Source organism: Cygnus olor, chromosome 3 (genome assembly GCF_009769625.2).
Source record: "Cygnus olor isolate bCygOlo1 chromosome 3, bCygOlo1.pri.v2, whole genome shotgun sequence".
Lineage (NCBI taxonomy): Eukaryota > Metazoa > Chordata > Aves > Anseriformes > Anatidae > Cygnus > Cygnus olor.
This window is the reverse complement of record NC_049171.1, coordinates 78,576,075-78,597,455: the sequence shown is the minus strand read 5'-3', so window position 1 is coordinate 78,597,455 and position 21,381 is coordinate 78,576,075. Positions and strand designations below refer to the sequence as shown.

At 44.9% G+C, this 21,381-nt stretch overlaps 2 protein-coding genes across 2 annotated transcripts; one reads left to right on the top strand and one right to left on the bottom strand.

Annotated features, from left to right (window-relative positions):
* Positions 1-394: 394 nt before the first annotated feature.
* Positions 395-6,319, bottom strand: SPRTN (SprT-like N-terminal domain). The gene is made up of 5 exons (XM_040551793.1): positions 5,978-6,319; positions 5,173-5,272; positions 4,287-4,415; positions 2,937-3,204; positions 395-2,665 (listed from the first exon to the last, which is right to left on the bottom strand). The coding sequence occupies exons 1-5, from the start codon at positions 6,253-6,255 to the stop codon at positions 1,929-1,931; spliced, it is 1,512 nt and encodes a 503-aa protein (XP_040407727.1). The 5' UTR covers positions 6,256-6,319; the 3' UTR covers positions 395-1,928.
* A 103-nt stretch (positions 6,320-6,422) lies between these two features.
* On the top strand, positions 6,423-12,012 carry EXOC8 (exocyst complex component 8). The gene is made up of 2 exons (XM_040551792.1): positions 6,423-8,006; positions 8,680-12,012. The coding sequence occupies exons 1-2, from the start codon at positions 6,489-6,491 to the stop codon at positions 9,286-9,288; spliced, it is 2,127 nt and encodes a 708-aa protein (XP_040407726.1). The 5' UTR covers positions 6,423-6,488; the 3' UTR covers positions 9,289-12,012.
* Positions 12,013-21,381: the final 9,369 nt, after the last annotated feature.

Here is a 21,381-nt window from a genome sequence, read left to right as displayed (position 1 = left end):
ACCCCACACCTTGTTGTCCAAATACTTCCGAGTAATGCTGTCCTTGTAAATGTCACGTTTCACTGGAAATACTAATAGACACTGTGGTTTTAAGAAGGATGTATGGAAAATGAACACGCCAAATCAAGTTTTAGAAGCAGTTTGTGTAAAAATCAGCGTTTTCCAATGAAATGCAACAGAAGTTAAACTGGTCTATACATACAGTGGAGATGGCAGAGGTCAATACAATTTAAAAATGGATATTGGTGAATATAAAGGGAAATATAAAAAGGGAAAATGTTGATATAGAAAGGATCTATTAAACCAGACAGCTACTGGATAAGCAACTGAAAGCACTGATGAGTAATGTAAGATGGCCATGACTGTCATGTGAAAACCAGGATTAATGAAAATGTAAAATTAACAATTTATTCAGGAAATGCAAGAACAAACTGATTCATATTAAACATCTGTAGCGTCAAAACTTTAAAATACACCGTTTCAAGAGTAAAGATAATTTACCAAATTCTATTGCACATCAGTTTATTTGTCTCAAAAAAGAACTACAAGTATTATATATAAAGATAAAATGTGTATCTAAGGCTAATATAGCCATTTAAAGTTGTAGCATTGGTATTATATGAAACAGCATTTTTTTTTTCCTTTTCTAACAAAAATAATTATAACCAGTTTTACAAGTAAGGAATCAAACTGTTAATTGTTTAACCAGTTAAGTACTTTCAGCAGCAAAAGGAACGATAAACATTTCAGAAGGTTTATATAGAATACACATCTGCTCAGCAGTCACAATTTACAGCACAATGGCTTTAGTATTCAACTGCCTGGCCTGATGAATACTAAACACCAAACTGGCTGACTTACTGAAGTAGCAAAACAAAGACTGTCAGCTAAAGTCAATTCAATGCCATTTTGGTCTGTAAAGCACTGGAAGCTTAACTGAAAACTGAAAAATTGTGAAGCCTGTTATGACATGGCCAGAAACAGTCTTTACCAGTCTTGCTACCAATATTCCTCACTTTCACTTACCAGAGCCAGCCCACGTGGGGCAGTTCACGTACATAATACCTGTATGCTGAGAAGTAGGGAGCTATCAACAAGTTTGTGCAAAACATCAGAAAAAAAAGTGGATGGAGAACCTAGCTGGGATCCTTGACCAAAAGACACACAGAAGACCGAAGTTTATTAGCTTGCATTTGACCACTGCAACTTTTAACAGAATAGCTAGCTTTCAAATCCTCTTGGAAACAAAGCCCCGTTATTTATTTATTTTTAATGAGCTCTCATAGCCTAGAGCCTCCTCCTAATCTACCAAGTATTCTGTGTTTGATTTCTTAGCATCCTTATTGCCCCTCTGGATTTCCCGTGAGTTTCTCATTCACATCTATCTTCTCTAAAAGGTCAGAGGTTAGAAGGACCACCTGAGAGTGTAATGGTGGCTTAAGCAAAATACTTGCTGTTCTAAAACTATCTGGTGTTTAACTACGTTACAGTAGACAATGTTTATCTATTACAAGTGGTTAACTTTAAGAACAGCCAAAAATATATAAAAAATGGTCCTAGGAACAAAGATAAATTAGCAGGACTTAACATGTCTTCATTTTTAAAACTGCCTTGAAAACTTGCAGTTCAGCAAGTATCCACCTTCTCTTGCAATACCCAGGCTGTGCAATAAGAACGTTAGCACAAGCATCCACGTACTAAAACATGAGCATTAGAGTCTTTGTAACACAACTAGCAGCTAGTTTTCCAGTCAGTGCTGATGTGCAGCTCCACAGAACTTACTCTTCAGCATGCTGACAGTAGTTTAAATTGCAGTTCAGGACAGGCACACAGAAACAACTACAGCTAAGCAAACCCTGAGCAAACTAATTTTCAAGCAGCGTTTTCAGCCTTGGTTTATTTTTTTCAAGGCAGCCCTCCGAGAGGCTTTATACAAGACAAGAATCAAGGTGTTCATTTATTTTCGGCTCCAAAACCTCAGCCTGGCAAACAGGACAACTGACTTTTTTTTCCTTCCATTCAGTAACACTGGAACTTGCAGAGGAGGAGACTGTAGATTCAGCTTTGGTTTTCACGGGTGTATTTATACTTAAAGTAGTATCAGTACTCTCTTTTTTTATGAAATAGTTTTCAAAGGCAGTTTTGTCTTCCTTTTTTGGCCATTGCTGCACTCTATTTTCTAAACCTTTCTTCTCAGATGCTACCTGACCCGTTGTTGCCTGCTCAAAACAAGTTTGTTTTGGTGGCCTGTTATTATAGCATGGTAAAGCCCTCTTGCCTTTTGCAGAGCCTTGCTTTGATTGTTCTTCCGTGGCACGAGAAATTTTAACAGGTGATCCGTCAACATTCTTGTACGCTTTCGTATCAGCAACAGAGAGTTTAGGGAAATCAAGCTTCGAAGCCAAGTTCACCTTCTTACTGGTATCATCAGTATAGAACGGAAAAGAGATACCATTACGGGGCGATTTTTCAAATTTTATCTCGTTTTTAGGGATTGGTATTGTGCTTCCTGCTGATCGATGCTGCCAATCAGATTTTTCACTGTTTTTAATGCTGCTGATGAAATTTATGTTTTTTTCTGAGAGTCCACCATCTCTTCCTCCAAGCCGATAGCCATTTCCACTAAAAGGAATCAGATCTTTCTTAGCATCCACGTGTTTCTTGTCTGCAAAAAAGAAAAGCTAGTAACTTTTTCATATACAAACCACTGGCTTAGAATTTTGTGCTTCACATGAAAAGTCTGCTGCTTGAAAACAGTGCAGCAAAATAAATCTTCTGCAAACACTTGAGAAAGAGCCTAGAAATGCACATATAAAATAGGCTCTGTTCTTTGCTACGTAATAGTAACATGAAGTTCACATAAGGGTGGACCTGTATGTGTTCAAGGAACTGTTAGGACAGAAACAGTTTGGAAAAGAAAAGAATATATTAAATACCTTTGTTAGTTGACTTGGAATTTGGAAGTTCTGCTGGCTCATTTTTTTCCTTGGATTTCTTAGAGAAGTTCTCTGGCTCCTTCACTTTTATGAATGTACCTCCACACTTCTCTTGATGCTCAGCCCACCAGAAGTCTCGTGCAGAGGGTGCTCTATTCATCGAACGTTTCACATACCCAAAATAAGGTTTTCTATTTTGACAGGGACCATTGCATCGCCACCAGTGCTGGCGGTACAAATCTACCTCATCATGAAAATTGTGATAGATCTAGGTTTAAAAAACAAAAAGGAGCACCAGTCATACAAAAATTTCTGATTTTATTAGTCACTATCTCTACAAACTTCATATATACACACACACACCATCACTCCATTCTTTCATAATACAGGTCAAAGATAAAGTACTTCTGCACATCAATAATGTGTCCAGAAGCGAAAACAGAGTTTATCTGCTAATGGAATAGACACAGTAGAAAGAAAGTCCTTCTCCAAGTGCCTTCTTCGCAAAATAAACATGATTTATTCTCCTAGGGGGACCTGAACACTGGCAAGTGCTCTGTGATTTGAAAAGCCCTTGCATTGTTTCACTGAATTTTACTGTCCCGCTTTGAAAAAAAATTATTCTACCACTACTGTGAGAAACAACTTTTCCCTGCTCCCCACACCTTGGTTTTACATTTTAATCCCCAAGATATATTACTGCCGTGATTTTCACATTACTGGTTAAAACAGCTGAACCTGGCTGGATCTTTAGATAATAAACAGAGTTTTAAAAATGAAAAGATACATAGCAATATGTCCTGGCTATCTTGCTTGAACTGCAATAAAACCACTTTAAAAGTATATCTATTATTACACCCTAAACAACACATTGTTTAGAATGGATTGTAAACAATACTAGTGTTGCATTCTCCCTCCAGCTATTATCTGAATTGATCTTACCAGGGACACGAATTTTAAGTATCATCCACTCATCAGCCTCTACTGATACAAATCTCAGCTAAAACAGACTGCTCTTCCACAAATACTATTCTGAACGTGGAGCTATTCTGTCTCTGAACTCGTAAGTTGTTTCCAGGTTAAAACAAACTTTAAAGGAAAATTTGTACAGAGGGTATGTATGGTAATTATATGACTAAAAACTCACTGCATCTTCCTCAACTTGTTCCCTCCATCACCCCCCAACAAAATAACTATGGAATTGTCAGAATTGGATGCAAATTTACAATGGTGTCAACTGCGGAGTGCCAAGGGAAAACAACTAGATTACTCATACCACATCCGGAATATCGAAAAACTTGTTACCACATCAAGAAAAAAAAAATATTACATCCGGTGGGTTATGCTTACTGTGACATTGGCTCCAGTCAAGCGATTAATGCGACGCATGTGTTTGCAGAACTCTGGCCCATGAGATTCACGATCTCTGTCATTATTAGTGACAAAGAGCAGCGCATGAATCATTTCATGTAACAGTGTCTGAAACGATGAAAATTATTAGTTATTAACTGAAAAGCATTACATATAATTTCAGAATTAAGCTGGAAGTATTTTACTCCTTTACGTTTATATTGGTACTGATCTAATTTTCATGCGTTTGCATGTTGAGCCTGGGTCATAAAAACACAATACTTAATATGATGGGTAGAATAACTCAATTTCCATACAATACTTATAAAGAGACATTCCAAAAAAAAAAAATAATCCTCAAGCCCAGTCAGATCTTTAAAGGGGTCATCCCCTCTGCAACCAAAGAAAGAGATACTTGTAAAAAGGTTGAGACTCTATTTTGCTGAGCAAACCTGAATGTCGAGCCAACTCAAATGAGTAGTCAGACAGATGCATAACAAGCAGCACAAAAATATATTTACAGTCATATCCTATATCCTTGCTTTCTGCTACTGGCCTAAAAGATGAAGCTACAGCCATTTTCCTACTTGCACTTTCAGACTATTCTGTTTTCAATATTAGAGAACAATTTAGGAGCAAAGAAATCTGTTTTTTTGGCTTTTAAATCAGTAAAAAAAGTGACTTTGGACTCCTACTTGGAGCTGCTCATTTAGGAGCATGCAACTAAAATGACACTGCCCACACAAGCAACACAAACACAGCAATAGTCACCACTGTTCTATGATCTGTAAGTCACCATACATAAAAATTGCGTTACAAAATGTAAAACATGGGGGGTGAGGTGCACTATGTTGTATGTGCAGATTCATGAGCAATTTTCAAATACCTCAACAAGATCCTTCCTCGGTCTTAACTTAAGGAGCGGCTCACTTAAACGAATAGAACACATTCCACCTTTTCCTTCATATCTACACACTCCAGCACAGCTGAAAGAGACACAGAAACAAGATATTGAAAGCTATGTGTTTTTGCAATAGATGAAGTAAATTGAGAACTTGGAGTTAAAATGCCGGCCCCTTCCAACACACGCTAAGTAGCTCTGAATATGAAACACGCTTTTGGTAGTTACTCCAAGAACTCGACATCATTAAGAGAGGAATAAAAACTCACAAGTTGTTCTTAATAAACTGTGATGGAACTACCAAAACATAAAGTATAATTTATTAGAACTCTTGCGAACACCTAATTAATACCTGGCAATCCTGAAAAAAAAATAAAATACAAAGAATATTCCAAGCGAACGTGTTCAGGAAGTAAAGCACTGCGTTCATTAAAACTGCAGACGGAGAGAAACATCTAAAGCAGGGGCTACGGGTCCACACTCGGGGCTGCTGCAATTTCATCCTCCCTCTGCTTCTTTTGACTCACTGAACCTTTACGTAGTGGGTTAACCTATCAGAAAGCATTTCAAATTTTGGTGTCGGTACCGAATTATGCTTCTAGCAGCTCAATACCCCAAACTAAGGAGCAGAGGGGGTAAGACTCCAGCAGCCTGAGCTGCACACCTGCTGCCCGCACCCGAGAGCTCCCCAAACCCTGCGATAGGGACCGAGGGGCGCCCCGCACGGCCCCCGCCGGCAAGACACGGGTCTGCCCGCGGCTCCCAGCCCGTCCCCGTCCCGGAGCCGTACAGCGTCATGCGGGGGCTCCACGCCACCTCCACGGCGGCCAGGCGCCCCCAGAAGAGCGCCTCGTTGAGCTGCACGAACAGGCCGCGCACGTCGGGGCTGGGGTCCAGCAGCTCCCACGCCTCGTCCACCACCGACAGCGGCCGGAGCGGCTCGGGGACGGCCGGGGACTCGGCACGAGCCGCCACCGCCTCCCCGTCCTCGGCTTCCCACAGCTCCTGCAGCTGCAGCGCCAGCGCCAGGTCGCCGTCCCCGTCCTCCCCCTCTGCCGCCGCCGCCATCTTGGCGGCCCCACCGCCTCCGCGCACGCGCGCTGCGCCACAAACGGCGCAGCCTCGCAACTACGCATGCGCCCGCCTCGTCGCCCTCCCTCCGCCGTTCCCCCGGCGCCGCTGCCCGCGGGTGGGGCGCAGGCGGCGCGACGTCGCGCCGGGGGCGTCCGCGGCGCTCTAGTGCGCAGGTGGCGTCCGCGGCGCTGTTTGCGCAGGCGCGGCGGCGGAGCGGCGGCGGGGCCATGGCGCTGGGGGAAGGCGGCGGCGGCAGCCGGCTGCGGCGGCAGCTGGAGTCGGGCGGCTTCGTGGCGGGCGAGTACGTGAAGCAGCTGTCGCAGCAGTCGGACGGCGACCGGGACCTGCAGGAGCACCGGCAGCGCATCCAGGCGCTGAGCGAGGAGACGGCGCAGAGCCTGAAGCGCAACGTCTACCAGAACTACCGGCAGTTCATCGAGACGGCGCGGGAGATCAGCTACCTGGAGAGCGAGATGTACCAGCTCAGCCACATCCTCACCGAGCAGAAGGGCATCATGGAGGCCGTCACGCAGGCCCTGCTCCTCCAGGCAGACCGCGACGACCCCGCCCTGGGCCCCCGCCGCGCCGCCGCCGCCGACCCGTTCCTGCCGCTGTCGGCCAAGGAGGCGGCGGGCGGCGGCGAGGAGGGGCGGCAGCGGACGCTCACCACCCTCCTGGAGAAGGTGGAGGGCTGCCGCGACCTGCTGCCCGAGAGCCCCGGCAAGTACCTGGTGTACAACGGCGACCTGGTGGAGTACGACGCCGACCACATGGCGCAGATCCAGCGGGTGCACGCCTTCCTCATGAACGACTGCCTGCTCGTGGCCACCGCCCTGCCCAACCGCCGCGGCGCCTACCGCTACGACGCCCTCTACCCCCTCGACGGGCTGGCGGTGGTCAACGTCAAGGACAACCCGCCCATGAAGGACATGTTCAAGCTGCTCATGTTCCCCGAGAGCCGCATCTTCCAGGCCGAGAACGCCAAGATCAAGAAGGAGTGGCTGGAGGTGCTGGAGGAGACCAAGCGCAACCGGGCCCTCAGCGAGAAGCGACGGCTGGAGCAGGAGGCCTTGCCCCGGCCCGCCCCGACGCCCCCCGAGTCCACCAACCCCTTCGAGGAGGAGGACGAGGAAGAGGAGGAAGAGCCCTCTGCAGAGGAAGAGGTGGTCGACCTCTCGCTTGAGTGGATCCAGGAGCTGCCGGAGGACCTGGACGTCTGCATCGCTCAGCGGGACTTCGAGGGGGCGGTGGACCTCCTAGATAAGCTCAACGAGTACCTGGGGGACAAGCCCGTGAGCCAGCCCGTGAAGGAGCTGCGGGCCAAGGTGGACGAGCGGGTCCGGCAGCTCACGGACGTGCTGGTGTTCGAGCTGTCTCCAGACCGCTCGCTGCGAGGAGGGCCGCGGGCCACGCGCCGAGCCGTGTCCCAACTCATTCGCTTGGGTCAGTCCACCAAGGCGTGCGAGCTCTTCCTGAAGAACCGGGCGGCTGCGGTGCACACGGCCATCCGGCAGCTGCGCATCGAAGGCGCCACGCTGCTCTACATCCACAAACTCTGCCACGTCTTCTTCACCAGCCTTCTAGAGACGGCGAGGGAGTTTGAGACGGACTTCGCTGGCAACAACGGCTGCTACTCTGCCTTCGTTGTGTGGGCCCGCTCGTCCATGAGGATGTTTGTAGATGCCTTCAGTAAGCAGGTGTTTGACAGCAAAGAGAGCTTGTCGACTGCGGCGGAGTGCGTGAAGGTAGGTGTGACCACAGAGGGTGGTGTGACAAGGTGGCCTGAACGCAAGCTATAAGGTTTGCAAATCTTTCTAACCCTAGAACCCTAAATCTTTCTAACCCTAGAAATTGTTGACAGAGTGTTGCTGGAGAGGTTTCCTGCATTGAACAGTTCATAGTCATGTGGGGTTGGTTTGTGTTTTTTTTCAGTTTATCAGAAGAAAGTGTTAAGATGAGAATGCACAGCAAGAAAAACCCTGCCCTTATCAGAAACACAGAATGTGTTCTTTCTTAATTTGCCATTGACCAGTAGGAGATCCTAAAATTTGTAAAAACACATCTGAACGATGAGTATTTTGAAGGCTTTTTGTTTGTTTTCCAATCCTACTCTGGACTATGCTTCCTTAATCTTTTTGTGGGACCAGCTCTCTCAGGTTATGGTATCTTTACTTATAGTAGCTACTGATGGGGGAAGGAAGGAGTTGTAAAGTAATTGTCCAGAGTATTTTTGACGTGCACGGCTTGTCTTTCAGTTATTGATTTCTTTATTAATAAGGATTTTCTTAAGGCAGAAGAAGTAAATGAAACATGACAAATGCTTCCCTGCTTTCTGAGAATGATTGAAAAAAAGTTCATGTTTGAAGCGTAAAGGGGGCATGCAAGCTACTAACACTTTGCTTTTCATTAATACCCAAGGTAGCCAAAGAGCACTGCAAGCAGCTCAGCGAGATTGGACTGGATCTCACCTTCATCATTCATGCCCTCCTGGTAAAGGATATCAAAGGTGCTTTACAGAGCTACAAGGATATCATCATCGAGGCCACTAAGCACCGCAACTCTGAGGAGATGTGGAGAAGGATGAACCTCATGACCCCGGAGGCTCTGGGGAAGCTCAGAGAGGAGATGAGGAGCTGCGGGGTGGGGAATTTTGACCAGTACACTGGCGATGACTGCTGGGTCAACCTTAGCTATACCGTAGTAGCTTTCACTAAGCAGACTATGGCCTTCTTGGAGGAAGCGTTAAAGCTTTACTTTCCAGAGCTACACATGGTTCTTTTGGAGAGTCTTGTGGAAATCATCCTAGTGGCTGTGCAGCACGTTGATTACAGTTTACGGTGTGAACAGGACCCTGAGAAGAAAGCATTCATTAGGCAGAATGCATCCTTCCTTTATGAAACTGTCCTTCCTGTTGTGGAAAAAAGATTTGAGGAAGGAGTTGGAAAGCCAGCCAAGCAGCTGCAGGATCTGAGAAATGCTTCGAGGTTGATGCGTGTGAACCCAGAAAGTACCACCTCTGTGGTGTGAAGTGAACTAACTCTTCTTATTAACAGGGCGCGAAGGCACTTACTGAAAATGTTGTACGGTGAATATATGAACTAAATGGTTTTTTGAGTCCCTGAAAAATGTGGAAGGCTAGCTGCAGCATTACAGAGGCTGAAAAATTACAGTCAAAGCCTTCAAGGGTTCAACACTTCTTTTGGGAGGGTGTGTGGGAGTGAGAGGTAGGACTGAGGTTGCTTGGACAGCGTATCCTGTAAGAGTGGTTGGTGTAGTGTTTGTGACTTGGGAAATACTATGGTGTACAATTTTTGGCCAAATGTTTGTGAAAGTCTTAAATGTATGTAAACTGCAGCAGGAAAAGATCACTTCTCGTCACATTGTCCGAGTTCTTGTTTTAAGGCAGTGTTCCGGTGGAAGGGGAAGTGCTGAAACACTCCCAGGGTGTGGTATTTGGTGAGGCACATCCACCATCTAGATGTGACTCAGCACCACAGATAACATGGATTTGCACGTTGTGATTCCTTTGGTAGCAATGCAGACTCTTCAGTTTCTCCTACATGCAAAATCTCTTCATTCATTCCAGAGACAGATCTAAATTAAAAATCTCATTTGGATAGATTTTTTGTGTTTAGGTGAAGGGGCTTTTTCCTCTAATAAGCTTGCCTGTCAGCTTAAATTACTGCTCTTAGAAAACAAACCCACTGTTGTCAGAAACGCGTGATCCCTGCAGAGAACAAATGAGGATAGTTTTCTTCCCTTCCCCTTTGCGTTCCCCTTGTTTTTTCATGGACTTCACTGGGCTCAGCTCCACGTGGTGAGGTATGCGCTCTTGCTCAAGGTGCTGTCATAAATGAATCATGGGCCGTTACCTGCTGATAGAAACCACAGCGAGGAGGCATAAATGCTCTTGATATGCTCAAAGCAGGGAGAGGATCATAAGATACTGCTCCGGTTGGAAGAAACAGGATTGTAGTTTTGCTGTACAGAAGCAGCAGAGGATAAGAAGACGGGGTTTAGGGCTTTCTGTAAATCACGTCATCTTCAAAATACACACCCTAACTCTCCTGAAAATATTACTGTTTCCTGTAATACAGCAATAACCAAGAACAGTCCTTTTTGCAGAAAACACAAGGACTGTATCTGGTTGAGAACTCAGGTGTAGGTGGGGGAAGTTTATGCGAATGCTTTCTTGTTTGGATTGAATGGTGATGCCTGTCTTGTTCAGTAAGTGGCAAAATATGAAATAAAATAAGCCAAGTCTTACATAAAGCCTGCCTTTAGGAAGCTGTCAGCATCACCTTCTAAACTGCATACACTTCTTCCCTTTTAGTGCAGACCTTAATTGTGAGAAAATTGCTGCAGTTTAACATTGTATTAGACCCTCAATAAGTGATCCTAACTGGAATAATTGAGTATCCTATTCCTCTTGTGTTTTCAAATGAAAGCTTTTGCAATTTGTGTCATGATAATGAATGCCTCATGACTGCGTGAGCAAACAAAAGAAACCACTAGTAAAACATTCTGTCTCCATTATTGCTTATACTGGAGGTGTATCATTTCTACATGTTTTCACACTTCTGGTTTAATGCAGCCTTTGCTTTGGTGACCAGTTTTCATTCTCTTGATCTTTGGATGCCTTTTGAGCTGTCAGATTTTGCAAAGTGTCTGCTTGCTTGCTCTCCAGCATTTGAGTATTTTGCTAGAAAATCAAAAAACGATGTTTTTTAAAGTGTAACTCATTACTGTGAGCTAAAACTGTTTGAAAACCACTGTAGTAACTATAGTTTTAATTTAAAGTACAGGGCTGAGGAGAGTTAGCACTCGTGTGAATGTTAGCTTCAAGAGAGCACCGAACAGGCGTATTTTTTTTTCCACTAGTGGACTCTCTTGGATACCAGAACCTAGTGAATTGTATTAAAGTAATATATTTTCTGTCAACTGTTTCAAATAGGCAAAGGTAGCAATCCGGATTTACTTAATTTGAGAAATATTTTCAAGTGGATTTTAAGTGAGAACTCTGCATGATGATGGGCATTTTGGAAGACAAGGAGAAGGGAGGGCATTAATCTATTTAAGGCATGCAGGTCCTCCTGATCTTGTATCTGCTGTTATCTGTGGGGCAGTCGGCTTACGTGGATGTTGGCTTTAATGGATCAGGGAATCTGACCTTTCACTTTGGTGATCAAATGTCATTTTCATGTGCCTGTTACAAATCCACACGTTTGAATTGTATAAGCTGCTGTAAGGAGCACTGATAATTTTTAACTTGCAAATCTATTCACGTCATATGGAAAGAAAAACAATGGCTTAAGGAAAATGGTGTGTAAATTACGTTAGCCCCACTTTGTGTGTTAATTCAGTTAACAGACAAAGCCGACACATGCTGAAAGTCATTGTTTAATAAATACGTTTCAGATTTGCAGACAACAATTTTGAATGGCACTTTTCTTTTCCTGAGCTGCTGGCTTGTGGAGGTAGTGTGGCTCAAATTGGGATTTGCAGTAACTACTGAACAATACAATAGCAGTTTTGTTGATTTGGAGAAGAGCTAGCTGTAATTTTGCTAGTTATTGTTTCTCTTGAGAGAATTGCATATAAAATCTGGTTTCCTTTAGCTGCTGTGACAAAATTGTGATGTGTAAAATGATTTTTCTTCTTAAATTCAGATGAATTTATGTATTAGAATTTAATGCAATAACTTTTCTGAACAGTGAGGACCGTATATTAAAACTTTTTGGACATACAACACCAGTGGTGTATTTCCGTTATTATTACATCATCATCATCAGAAGGAGAATGTTGAGGGCCTGATTCAAAGTCCAAGTCCACTAATAAATCTCCAGTGATGTCAAAGAGCCTCAGGTCAGTCAACATTTGTGAGGTGGGTGTATGAGGCAGCAAGGTGATAAAAGCCAAGAGATGCTAGTTACACTGTCAGTTACGTTCTTACAAAGTCAGCACATAGCATAATAAGGTGAAATTTAAAAATAATGTGTTTCAAAATAATATCTGATTAAAATTGAGAAGAGGCTCTGCTTAGTCTACTATGATCTGTGCTAGATATACGAGGCCTTACCAACATCAGGACACTGTAATGTCATAAAGTTTATCATCTTCCAGAGCTGATTTTGCCATTAGATACATTCATACTTAACGTTGAATATGCAGTATGCCCCATCCTCTCACTAGGTGGAGTTTTGTCAGTTGAATCCTCAGCGTGCCAGGGGCAGGTATGGGCGTTAAATCTGTACTGCCTTGCAGCTTGCTTGGGGACGTTTTTGTAGTACCATTGGGAATGAAGATGCTGCAACAAATGATTTGAATTTTAGCGTCAACATGTCACAACTCCTTGCTTGGTACTGCTTTTCTCATGTGCTTTCTGATTTTTGTACCACCAGTCTCAATTCTTCATGTTTTCATTTCCTGCAGTGTTTCTCCACCATTAGCAGGCATCCTGCGGAGGATCTTGGTTTCTCATGTCTACTTTTTTTTAGAAGTATGTACCAATATGTGACTACCGATCTGCCTCAGAGACTTTCTGCTAGACTGCAACCCCCTGCAGGGGTGTGGAAAGTTGCTTGTCCCAGCTTCAGCTATCTCATGGTTGCCGCTAACTCTTTACAGCTAAGTGAATGGTATTCATTTTAGTGAGTTCTCATAGCCAAGCCTGCGGGGCCTCTTGTCATTTTACTTCAAGACCGGACTGAAATTCCAAATGAGAACTCAACCAATCTCACTCATAATGCAGCTTTGTACTCTTAGCACAGTCATGCAGGACCCTAACACCAGTCTTCATAACTTACACACTCCTTAAACTCCTCTTGCACAACTCATATTTTAATTGGGCTACCTTTTACTTAAAAGTATTAGTAGTTCTGCAAGCTTGTTTTATGAAGAAAGTCAAATCCAGCATGTAGCCTATCTGTCAAAGAGTTTTGTGAGCATAGCGTGCAGACAAATCCTTTTCCTTGGAGGTTCAAGCGTGGTGGTGTATGTTCAGTAGTTACAAACTGCGAAAGCCAGTGGAGAGAGAAACACCACAAACTGTGGAAAGATTGTTTCCCAATCACTTGTAGTATACTGTTTTTATGAAAATAGATTTACGCCCTTTATAACTACAATGGACACTAGCTAGTGTAATACATCAGTTTTTGCCTGAGCCACCACAGTCACAGAGAGAGTAATTACTTCCTGAGTATTTAGGAAACTTTGCTAATGCAATTTTGATGACCTTAACGTGTCCCATAATATGGACCTGGACTTCAGGGTTACAGGCTCTTCTCTGCTGCAGATGTCCTTGGTCTGAGACAGTAGAGAGCAAGTACTAGCAACTCCCCTTCCCAGAGGTTTACATGACTGACAGGACAGCTTTACGGCAATTTTAGATCACCCTTCTGTGACCCCGTGTTGTTTATGCTCTCTCCCTCCCCATGCTGTAGCTGGATCATGGTTGCATCTCTTTTGATGGGCTGAGCATCCCACTTCTCACCCAAGCAGATTATATGGGAGGATGGAGAGAGGGTCTGCTCCCCAAATTACTTGAAGGAGCTGTGATGGCACACAGTTACCAGTGGGTGTCCCACAAGAGCTCTGCACTGGTGAGCTCTGAAGGGAAAACGCATCTCACCATAAATGCAAGCAGATATGATTGCGTTCAGCTTGCTCTCACAGACCAGGACAAGAGCTAAAAGCGCATATGAAAGCTGAGATATGAATCCCTTCATGTAATGGCAGGAACTGGATTCTGAGATATGGGCTTAGATTGCCCAAAAGATAATTTGGCCCTGCATCTCTTTGGAATCTTGTTCCAACGTGCTATGTTGCATGTGACTATTGAACCTACTGAGTTAGGAAAGTGGATCAGGGAGGCAAGAGGGCAAATTAATTTCACTGCTGTTGGGGAAGTCCTTGGAGGTGCTTCAATTAATGATGATTTCAAGTCATTAAAAAATTAAATAAATCACACAGCTGTTCCCCAAATGAGTCAAAATCAAAGTTCTCTTGAAGGAGAAAACAAGTTAGCCAAATCTTTTGGAATATAAGGCATGCAGATCTAAACACCTGTACATTTGTGCAAAAGTGAGAACTGAAGTTCAGATGGCCCCCAGTCTGACTGGGGGCTAAAAGAAAACCTCGCCTCAGACTCTTCCAAACTTCAGTTCTCTGGTCTCAGAGTCATCCCTTCCCTTTCAAAAATCGCAGTTCATACACACCTCTGTGCCAGTCAGATTTGTTAAGACTAAGTCTGTTTAATTAAGCTTCAGAGCCCTGCTGCAGTCCGGGGACTCCTGTTGCATTCACTTGCAGCTCTCCAGGCCCAGTTTTCGCAAGAGGAAGGGGCCCAGCTCCCTGCCACAGCTCCTGCAGGATAGGGCTGTCAGACGGGTACTTGAAGCTCTGCAGGGCATCCTTCCTTCCTTGGGATTCAGGGAATTTTCCTCTCAAAATGTGGGTCTCCGATAAGCAGGTCCTATTCTGCTCTTTTTTCTTTTTCCACTAACAACTGGCAGGATTGTTTGTTTTCCTTCCCCACCACCTAACTTCTATAGAGGTGCGAGATTGGTTTCGTGGAGGAGGCAGGCCTAATGGCATGTTAAATTGTGATCCGTGCATTAGCCTTCCATAATTCAGGCCATACACCTCCCTGCCTGCGCTAACTGATGTCGGTGAATGTGGGGAGGAGGGGGACTAGGGGCTTACAAAGAAGGTCTGCCACCTTTGTCCCCCCAAACTTCCACCCAGCAAGGTGCTTAAGAACATCCTTAAAGACCTATATCATGTTCCCCTGAGTCTGACAGGCCCACTCCTATACTCAGAGTTAATTAGATGTTAAAATGCTTTTCTTGCCTGGAATATCAGTGTATTTCTGTTGAATTTCACAAAACCAACTGGCGAAGAAGTGATAGTGGGGCAATACTGGGGCAACAACAGCACACACTAGCAAACAAAGTGTGCATTTCTGTGACACCCCTCCTGCAGCGTGACAATTTGTGGTGCCAAACAAAGCCCTTCTCCAGCAGGAGCAGTACTGCCCATAAATCACCAGCGCTGCGGCTTCCCAGGAGGCAGCAAGAACAGAGCTTTACGTGCTAAAATACCCTTGTTTTGCCCTTCATTTTTCCCCTGCTGGCTTCCCCGCAGAGCAGCAGGCCTACAAGCCCGAGAGCTCGGATCCCAAGTGCTGTCCCCCTGCCTGAAGCAGGTCTCTGTTCTCCCCATGGGGCCAGGCCCCATCTTGTTTGCGTGGACCCTCGCAGGGTGTGCAGCAGGCAGCCGGCCTCCCCGCTGCCTGCGTCCTCACACAAAATACGTCCTCACACAAAAACGTCCTCACACCTCTCCCGCTGTGCCTGCAATCAGTGGCCATTTTTTGTTTTGCCCTGAAGTTTATTACCATTTAAATAGCCTCCCAGCCTGAAACGTCCTGGGGGGTTTCTGCCTCTTCTGCTTCACAGCCCGGGAAATTAATTCCAGTAGGATCTTGGCCCTGCAGGAAAACCGTGCTGGTTTAACCAAACTGGCTTAGGAAATGCTTTAGTTAAACACACGCAAAACCTTTTGTTGGCCTTTAGTTTTGACTTTTAGCAGACTTGGCTTGGGGTATAATATGCTTAGACAGGGAAGTGTTTATTCACAATCAAAATTACAGCACCAAACTCTGCTGTCTGGGGCAATGTTTTCTTACTACTGTGGGCAAATTCCAGATTTACCTCAGTGTGTGTTTTTAGGCCTTGAAGATGCAAGGGCCAGACTGCAAACGCCTTTAATCAGGAAGCAATTAATTGCACAAATTTCCTCCTTGCAGCCCGTGTAGCGCTCATCCAGGTAATACTCCCTGGGAGGCAATGGCTCATGCCTGCGCACTACTTTTATTATGTTATATCTCTGCTAATTAGTTCCTGTCGGATGGGAGGCCAGATTGCTACAGGGGGTTCAGATAAAAAGTACAACCAGTTAAGACAATCTAAAGATAGCTTTAAGAAGAAAAACAAATGCTTTGTTTTCCTACTTAACTCTTTTTTTTTTATTACTATTATTTCTGAAGAAAGCTCCCAGCACAGCCCATACTTTTGCTGGAAGTCAGGACCAGGTTTGTGAAGGTTGTTCCTGTGTGTCAATGCTCAACTTTTTTTTTCCAGAGCACCCTGGTGCTTGTCCAAAACCGACCCCAAGTAGGAAACAACTTGTTTGTCTCTTTTGCAAAGGATCTTCCATGCAAAGTGATCCCAGTCCTGGTTCTCCCTCAAAAAAGATGCTCAGCTTTGATTCGAGAAGGGTGCTTATGCACCAGAGCAGGGATGGCTGGGGAAGGTGGAGCCCCTCACTGACAGTCCCTGGGGCAGCACATATGGCATGTCTCACCAAACGTGACAGTTGGGCTTTGGTTGCCCTTCTGCCCTGCACTTGGGTCAGGGACACTTCCAGCCCTGCTAGCACTGACGCCAACCTTGCTCACTGTTTCAAACGCAAGCCCCACATCCTTCCTGTACTGCATGCTGGCTATAAACAGCAAACTCACTCCTTATGCTATTATTATAATTTACTAGCAGAAACCTTCCTCTCTGTACACCAAACACACAGCTCTTCATGTCTATTATAATTGTATTTCCAATGTTATAAATAACACATTAGCCTGGTTTATGTGTTCATGCAAGTCAAGCTATAAACTGGCAGATGAGTGAAATTAACTGTCTCCAGAATTCACATTCCTGTCACTTATTCAATTATTTGATCAGCATAATTGCTCAGAGCAAGAGCTAATTGGAAAATGACATGCGTTTACCCTCTCTGTAGAGGAGGAGAGGTTTATCGGATATTTTACTGCAGGCAGTTTCATTACTTCCAATATTCTGGAAGAAACAAAGTTTATAATAGAGCCAGGCCCAAGCACACAAAGCTTGTTTGCTAGCCAGACACTTTCCCATCCTTAAAATAGGTCCAGTATTTTGTGGTGCAAGGGTTTGAACATGTCTATACTTCAAGTACCTTGGCACATAGGTGTGGAAGCTATAAGCCAAGTTTGCCTACAGGAGGCTACAGCACTAAATGTGTCCCTGTTTCTGTACTTCTCTATTCATGCTGGTGCTGCACTTACACGTGTCTGGTTCTGCCCGAGACCAGATCCCATCCCTGAGAGCTGATACGGAGAGGAGAGTATTGATCAGCTGAAGTAAAAGAGCCTGCCAGTTGTAGGGAAGGCATGCAGTGATTTTATTGTTGTTACTGTTGTAGAAAAGACTGTAATTCCCCACCTTGCCAGCTCAAATCCTGCATCAAGACCGCAGATTGAAACACAGGTACCTTTGGAATGATATTTTTATTCCTCACCACACATGCACAGACACTTTATTATTAAAAGAAATGTAATCTAAGAAGCCGGTGCCAGAGCAGAGGGTGGGGATGGAAAGGACCAGGAGTCAGGAGACTCAAACCCTAAACCAGCCCCTGTTTCCATTATTAGCTCTAGCATTGTTTGGGGTTGGAACATTTGATTTGTTTAAGCAACAGACGAGAAAGCACTTTTCCAGGCTGAGCAGAGGGGGAGGAAGCCCATCTATCAATGCCAACAGTTTGCAACCTATTGTCTGCAGGCCCTGAGGGGACCTCCGGGTTATCTGTAGGGGAAAGGGAGCTAAGAAAATCAACCCTGTTGTCAGTTGCCTTAAATCCATGACAGATGGTCTGCACATCCAGTGAAAAATATCAGGCAAATTAAAACTGGATAAAAACTAAAGATACATGGAACAATATATATATATATATATATTATTTTTTTTTTTTCTTTTTCAATTTGGTGCCTGAACAGTCTGCCAGCACAGGCAGGACTGCAGGGGCAGCTTCCCCACCTCTGCCCTGCCCAGGGATATGCACTGCGGTGCTTTCCTCCTGCTCTTTGTTATCAGTTCAAGCACCAGTTTTTGGGTACTTGAAGAGCCCCCAGAAGTGGTTCACAGAGTGATGTGAAGGCTGAGAGACATGCTGTCCTGGATCTTGTCCCCTGAGCGCCAGCTGTGCTGCTAGCACTGCATAAATGGCACAGAACAGTCCTGAGAAACAAACTGTACTGCATGCAGTGTCCTAGAGCTTGGTGCTGTCTATATTTGATGAAAACTAGTTAACTACGTGAGTAATTTTTTAGTTCATCTGAGAGGAGATAAAGAAATGCGTGCAGCACAGCCTGTTTGTACCTACACTAGGACATTTCTGATAACAGTGGAAGTGTGGTGTTCCATTTTGTTATTATTACTACATATAGAGAGAATGCAAAAGTAGAAAATAAGAGACTAAAAAAGTAGCCCCACCATGGGTAGCTAGGGAGTGTGCACTGCCTATGCAAGTGTCCCACCAGTCAGTTCCTGGAGAAAGGAAAGCTCGAGCCATCGAACTACCTGTAAGCACAGGTTTGTTGTACTACTCTACACGGATGCTCTGCAGTTTTCAAAATTCCTGCTCACAGCCACAATGAGCTGAAAATGAAGGATGATGCCAGGGTTTTGTATCCTGTGAGTGACTCCGGCTAGTGGACAAATAGCCCCTGAATGTGCTACTGTGACCTCTAAGCTGTGACTAATGGGATAAATCAGTAACCTGATGGCACCGCAGGACATCTTGCATGGAAAATGCAGGGCCCTTTGTCGCCAACACCAGGCACAAAGGAAAAAGAAAATAAAGAAAACCGGCAACGATCCGTCAGGATCCTGCAAAATCGGGGGTGGGCACTCTGCTACGGCTAGAGCAGGGGCAGCGGCTGTCGCAGGGTGGAAGAGGGGGCGTCCCCACAGCTGCGGGACCCCGGCCCCGAAGCACCGCGGCGGCACCGACAGCAGGGGGCGGCCGCCGCCGCAGCAACCCGCATCCTGCAGCCCCGCAGCCCCACATCCCGACATCCCTGCATCCTGCATCCCTGCATCCTGCATCCCGACATCCCTGCATCCCGACATCCCCGCGTCCTGCACCCTGCAGCCCCCCAGCCCTGCAGCAGCCCTGCAGAGCTGTGTGCATCCCTACGGCTCACCATCCCAGCAGCTTGCAGCCCAATTTTATCCATGTCCCAGCCCAGGGCATGGGGCAGGTGCTGCTGGCACAGTGCTGCTGCTGCTTAGGGGTCCGGGTTTTATTGTGGGTTCTGTCCTCGGAGGCAAGGACAACTCTGTGACCACCGAGGTAGTTGGAGTTATACTGGGGCTTCTTGCCTGAGGCCCTGTCATAAACCGTACTGGCAGAGGTGTTATTTCCTTGCTGGGAGCTGGAAAACTCTTTCTGGTGTGGGTTTGGAGCAGCCTGAGGAGACAGCTCTACAAATGTGCATGATGCAGCAGGAGTTACTGGTGTGCTCCCGGTCCCATCGCTGCACAGGGCTGAGACAGGTACACAGTGTGGGTAAAATCAACAGCAGCTGCCTCTGCATCTTTTTGGTGCTACAACCTGGTACTTCACTGTGAGCTTTGTCCCCATCGGGAACAGTCCCTCCCTACGCATGGTAACAGATTTTTCTGCAGGATTTTAGCACTAGAAATGACCGCGGGAAAGCTGGTGCTTTTGTAACACCGGGACATTCTTCTTGCCGACTGTGAATTGACTTGATTGCATTTCCGCAACTGGAAAATTCAATAAACGCAGGCAGAAAAAAAATGTTTGTCCCTCCAGTTTTTGGCCTGTTGCTATCCATTTTCTTGTCCTGCTGAGCCTCGTGCTGGCAACTGCTTGCAGGAGGCCAATGGGGTGCTTGGTCTGACGGATCCTCTCCTGCCTGGCTCACAGCAGAGCCCTGCTCACACCTGAAGCCATGGCACAGGTGTGCTGCTCCACTGCAAATATATTCCCAGTGCTCGTGTGGACTGCCTTAGCTGGAACTTCATCCTGTTTTCTACTCAGGCACAACTATCTGCTTATTATTTTCTGTGGAGAGAAGGTACTTGAAAAAAAAGTAAAAATCAAGTCACAAAATGGAACAGAAAATCAAACCATGGAAAATATTTGCAGGCAAATAACAAAAATGAAGTTTGAGTCAATTGAAACATTCCATTTCAATAATTTCAAGCTTTTGTTGTTCACTTGAAAGTAAAATTATTTAAATGATAGAAGGCATTTGAATAAAAGGAAACACTATTATAAATACCAACAACATAAAAACACAATGACTTAACATTAATAATTCTTTCTTCATTGATTTTATTTGAGAAATTTATCAGGCATGTTTTCTTCTGCTACTTTCACAAGAAAAACAATAGTTTTAAGGAATCAGTATTCCTCAATTAAAAAAGTAGTTTGCTGAGAACGCTTATCCAGAAAAATCTGGAAGCACTTAGCATTAAAAGTCTATCAGGAAGCTTTTAGCTCCAGATTGTGTTATACTTCCACTGGCATGACAGAGGTGCTTACAAATTAAGTTCAAAGATGCAGCAATGGTGGAACTAAATGCGTATTTCCTGATGCCTGTGCCTATCAGCACAGGGGTGTTTAGACTGCTATTTCCAAATACAAGCTTAATTCCTTCTCATACCAAAGGGAGCAATCAAAACCCCAGTGATTCCCAAAGAGAAATCAGAGCCGGTATACTGGAGGCTTTCTCCCGTCTCACTTCTGCCTGTGTTGTGTGAGGAAGAAAGATGCTTGTTGTGGATACAGCCCAGTCCCTGCCCTCCTTCAGTGAGTCAGAGTCAGCTTCTTAGGTCTTACAGATCTTAAGTCAGAATGGAAGGATGGTCTTGTGGCTTAGCATGAGGACTGTGAGTCAGAACAGTTTATTTATAGGGAAAAAAAATGTTCCTTTCATTTATTAGCAGATCTCTCTAAACATCCTAAACAAGTTGCCACTAGAAAATCACAGTTGTCAGCATTTTAAAGCTGCAGAGGGCAAAAAAAACCCAAACACAATCAAACAAAAAGAAGTCCAACTGACATTTGATCATTTCTGCAGCAACATTACATTCATAACCAGCTGTACTGATATAAAAAAATAAAACACCAAGGTAAATACCAGCAAAATCCTGATTTGGGTTTCAGGCCAACCCAACTCCCACTGATTTAACTGGGAATGTTGATTAAAAACCTCAAGCTGTGACCCACAACAATTCAGCCAGGTTACTCCTGCCACTTAGGGAGGCTTGAGTTAAA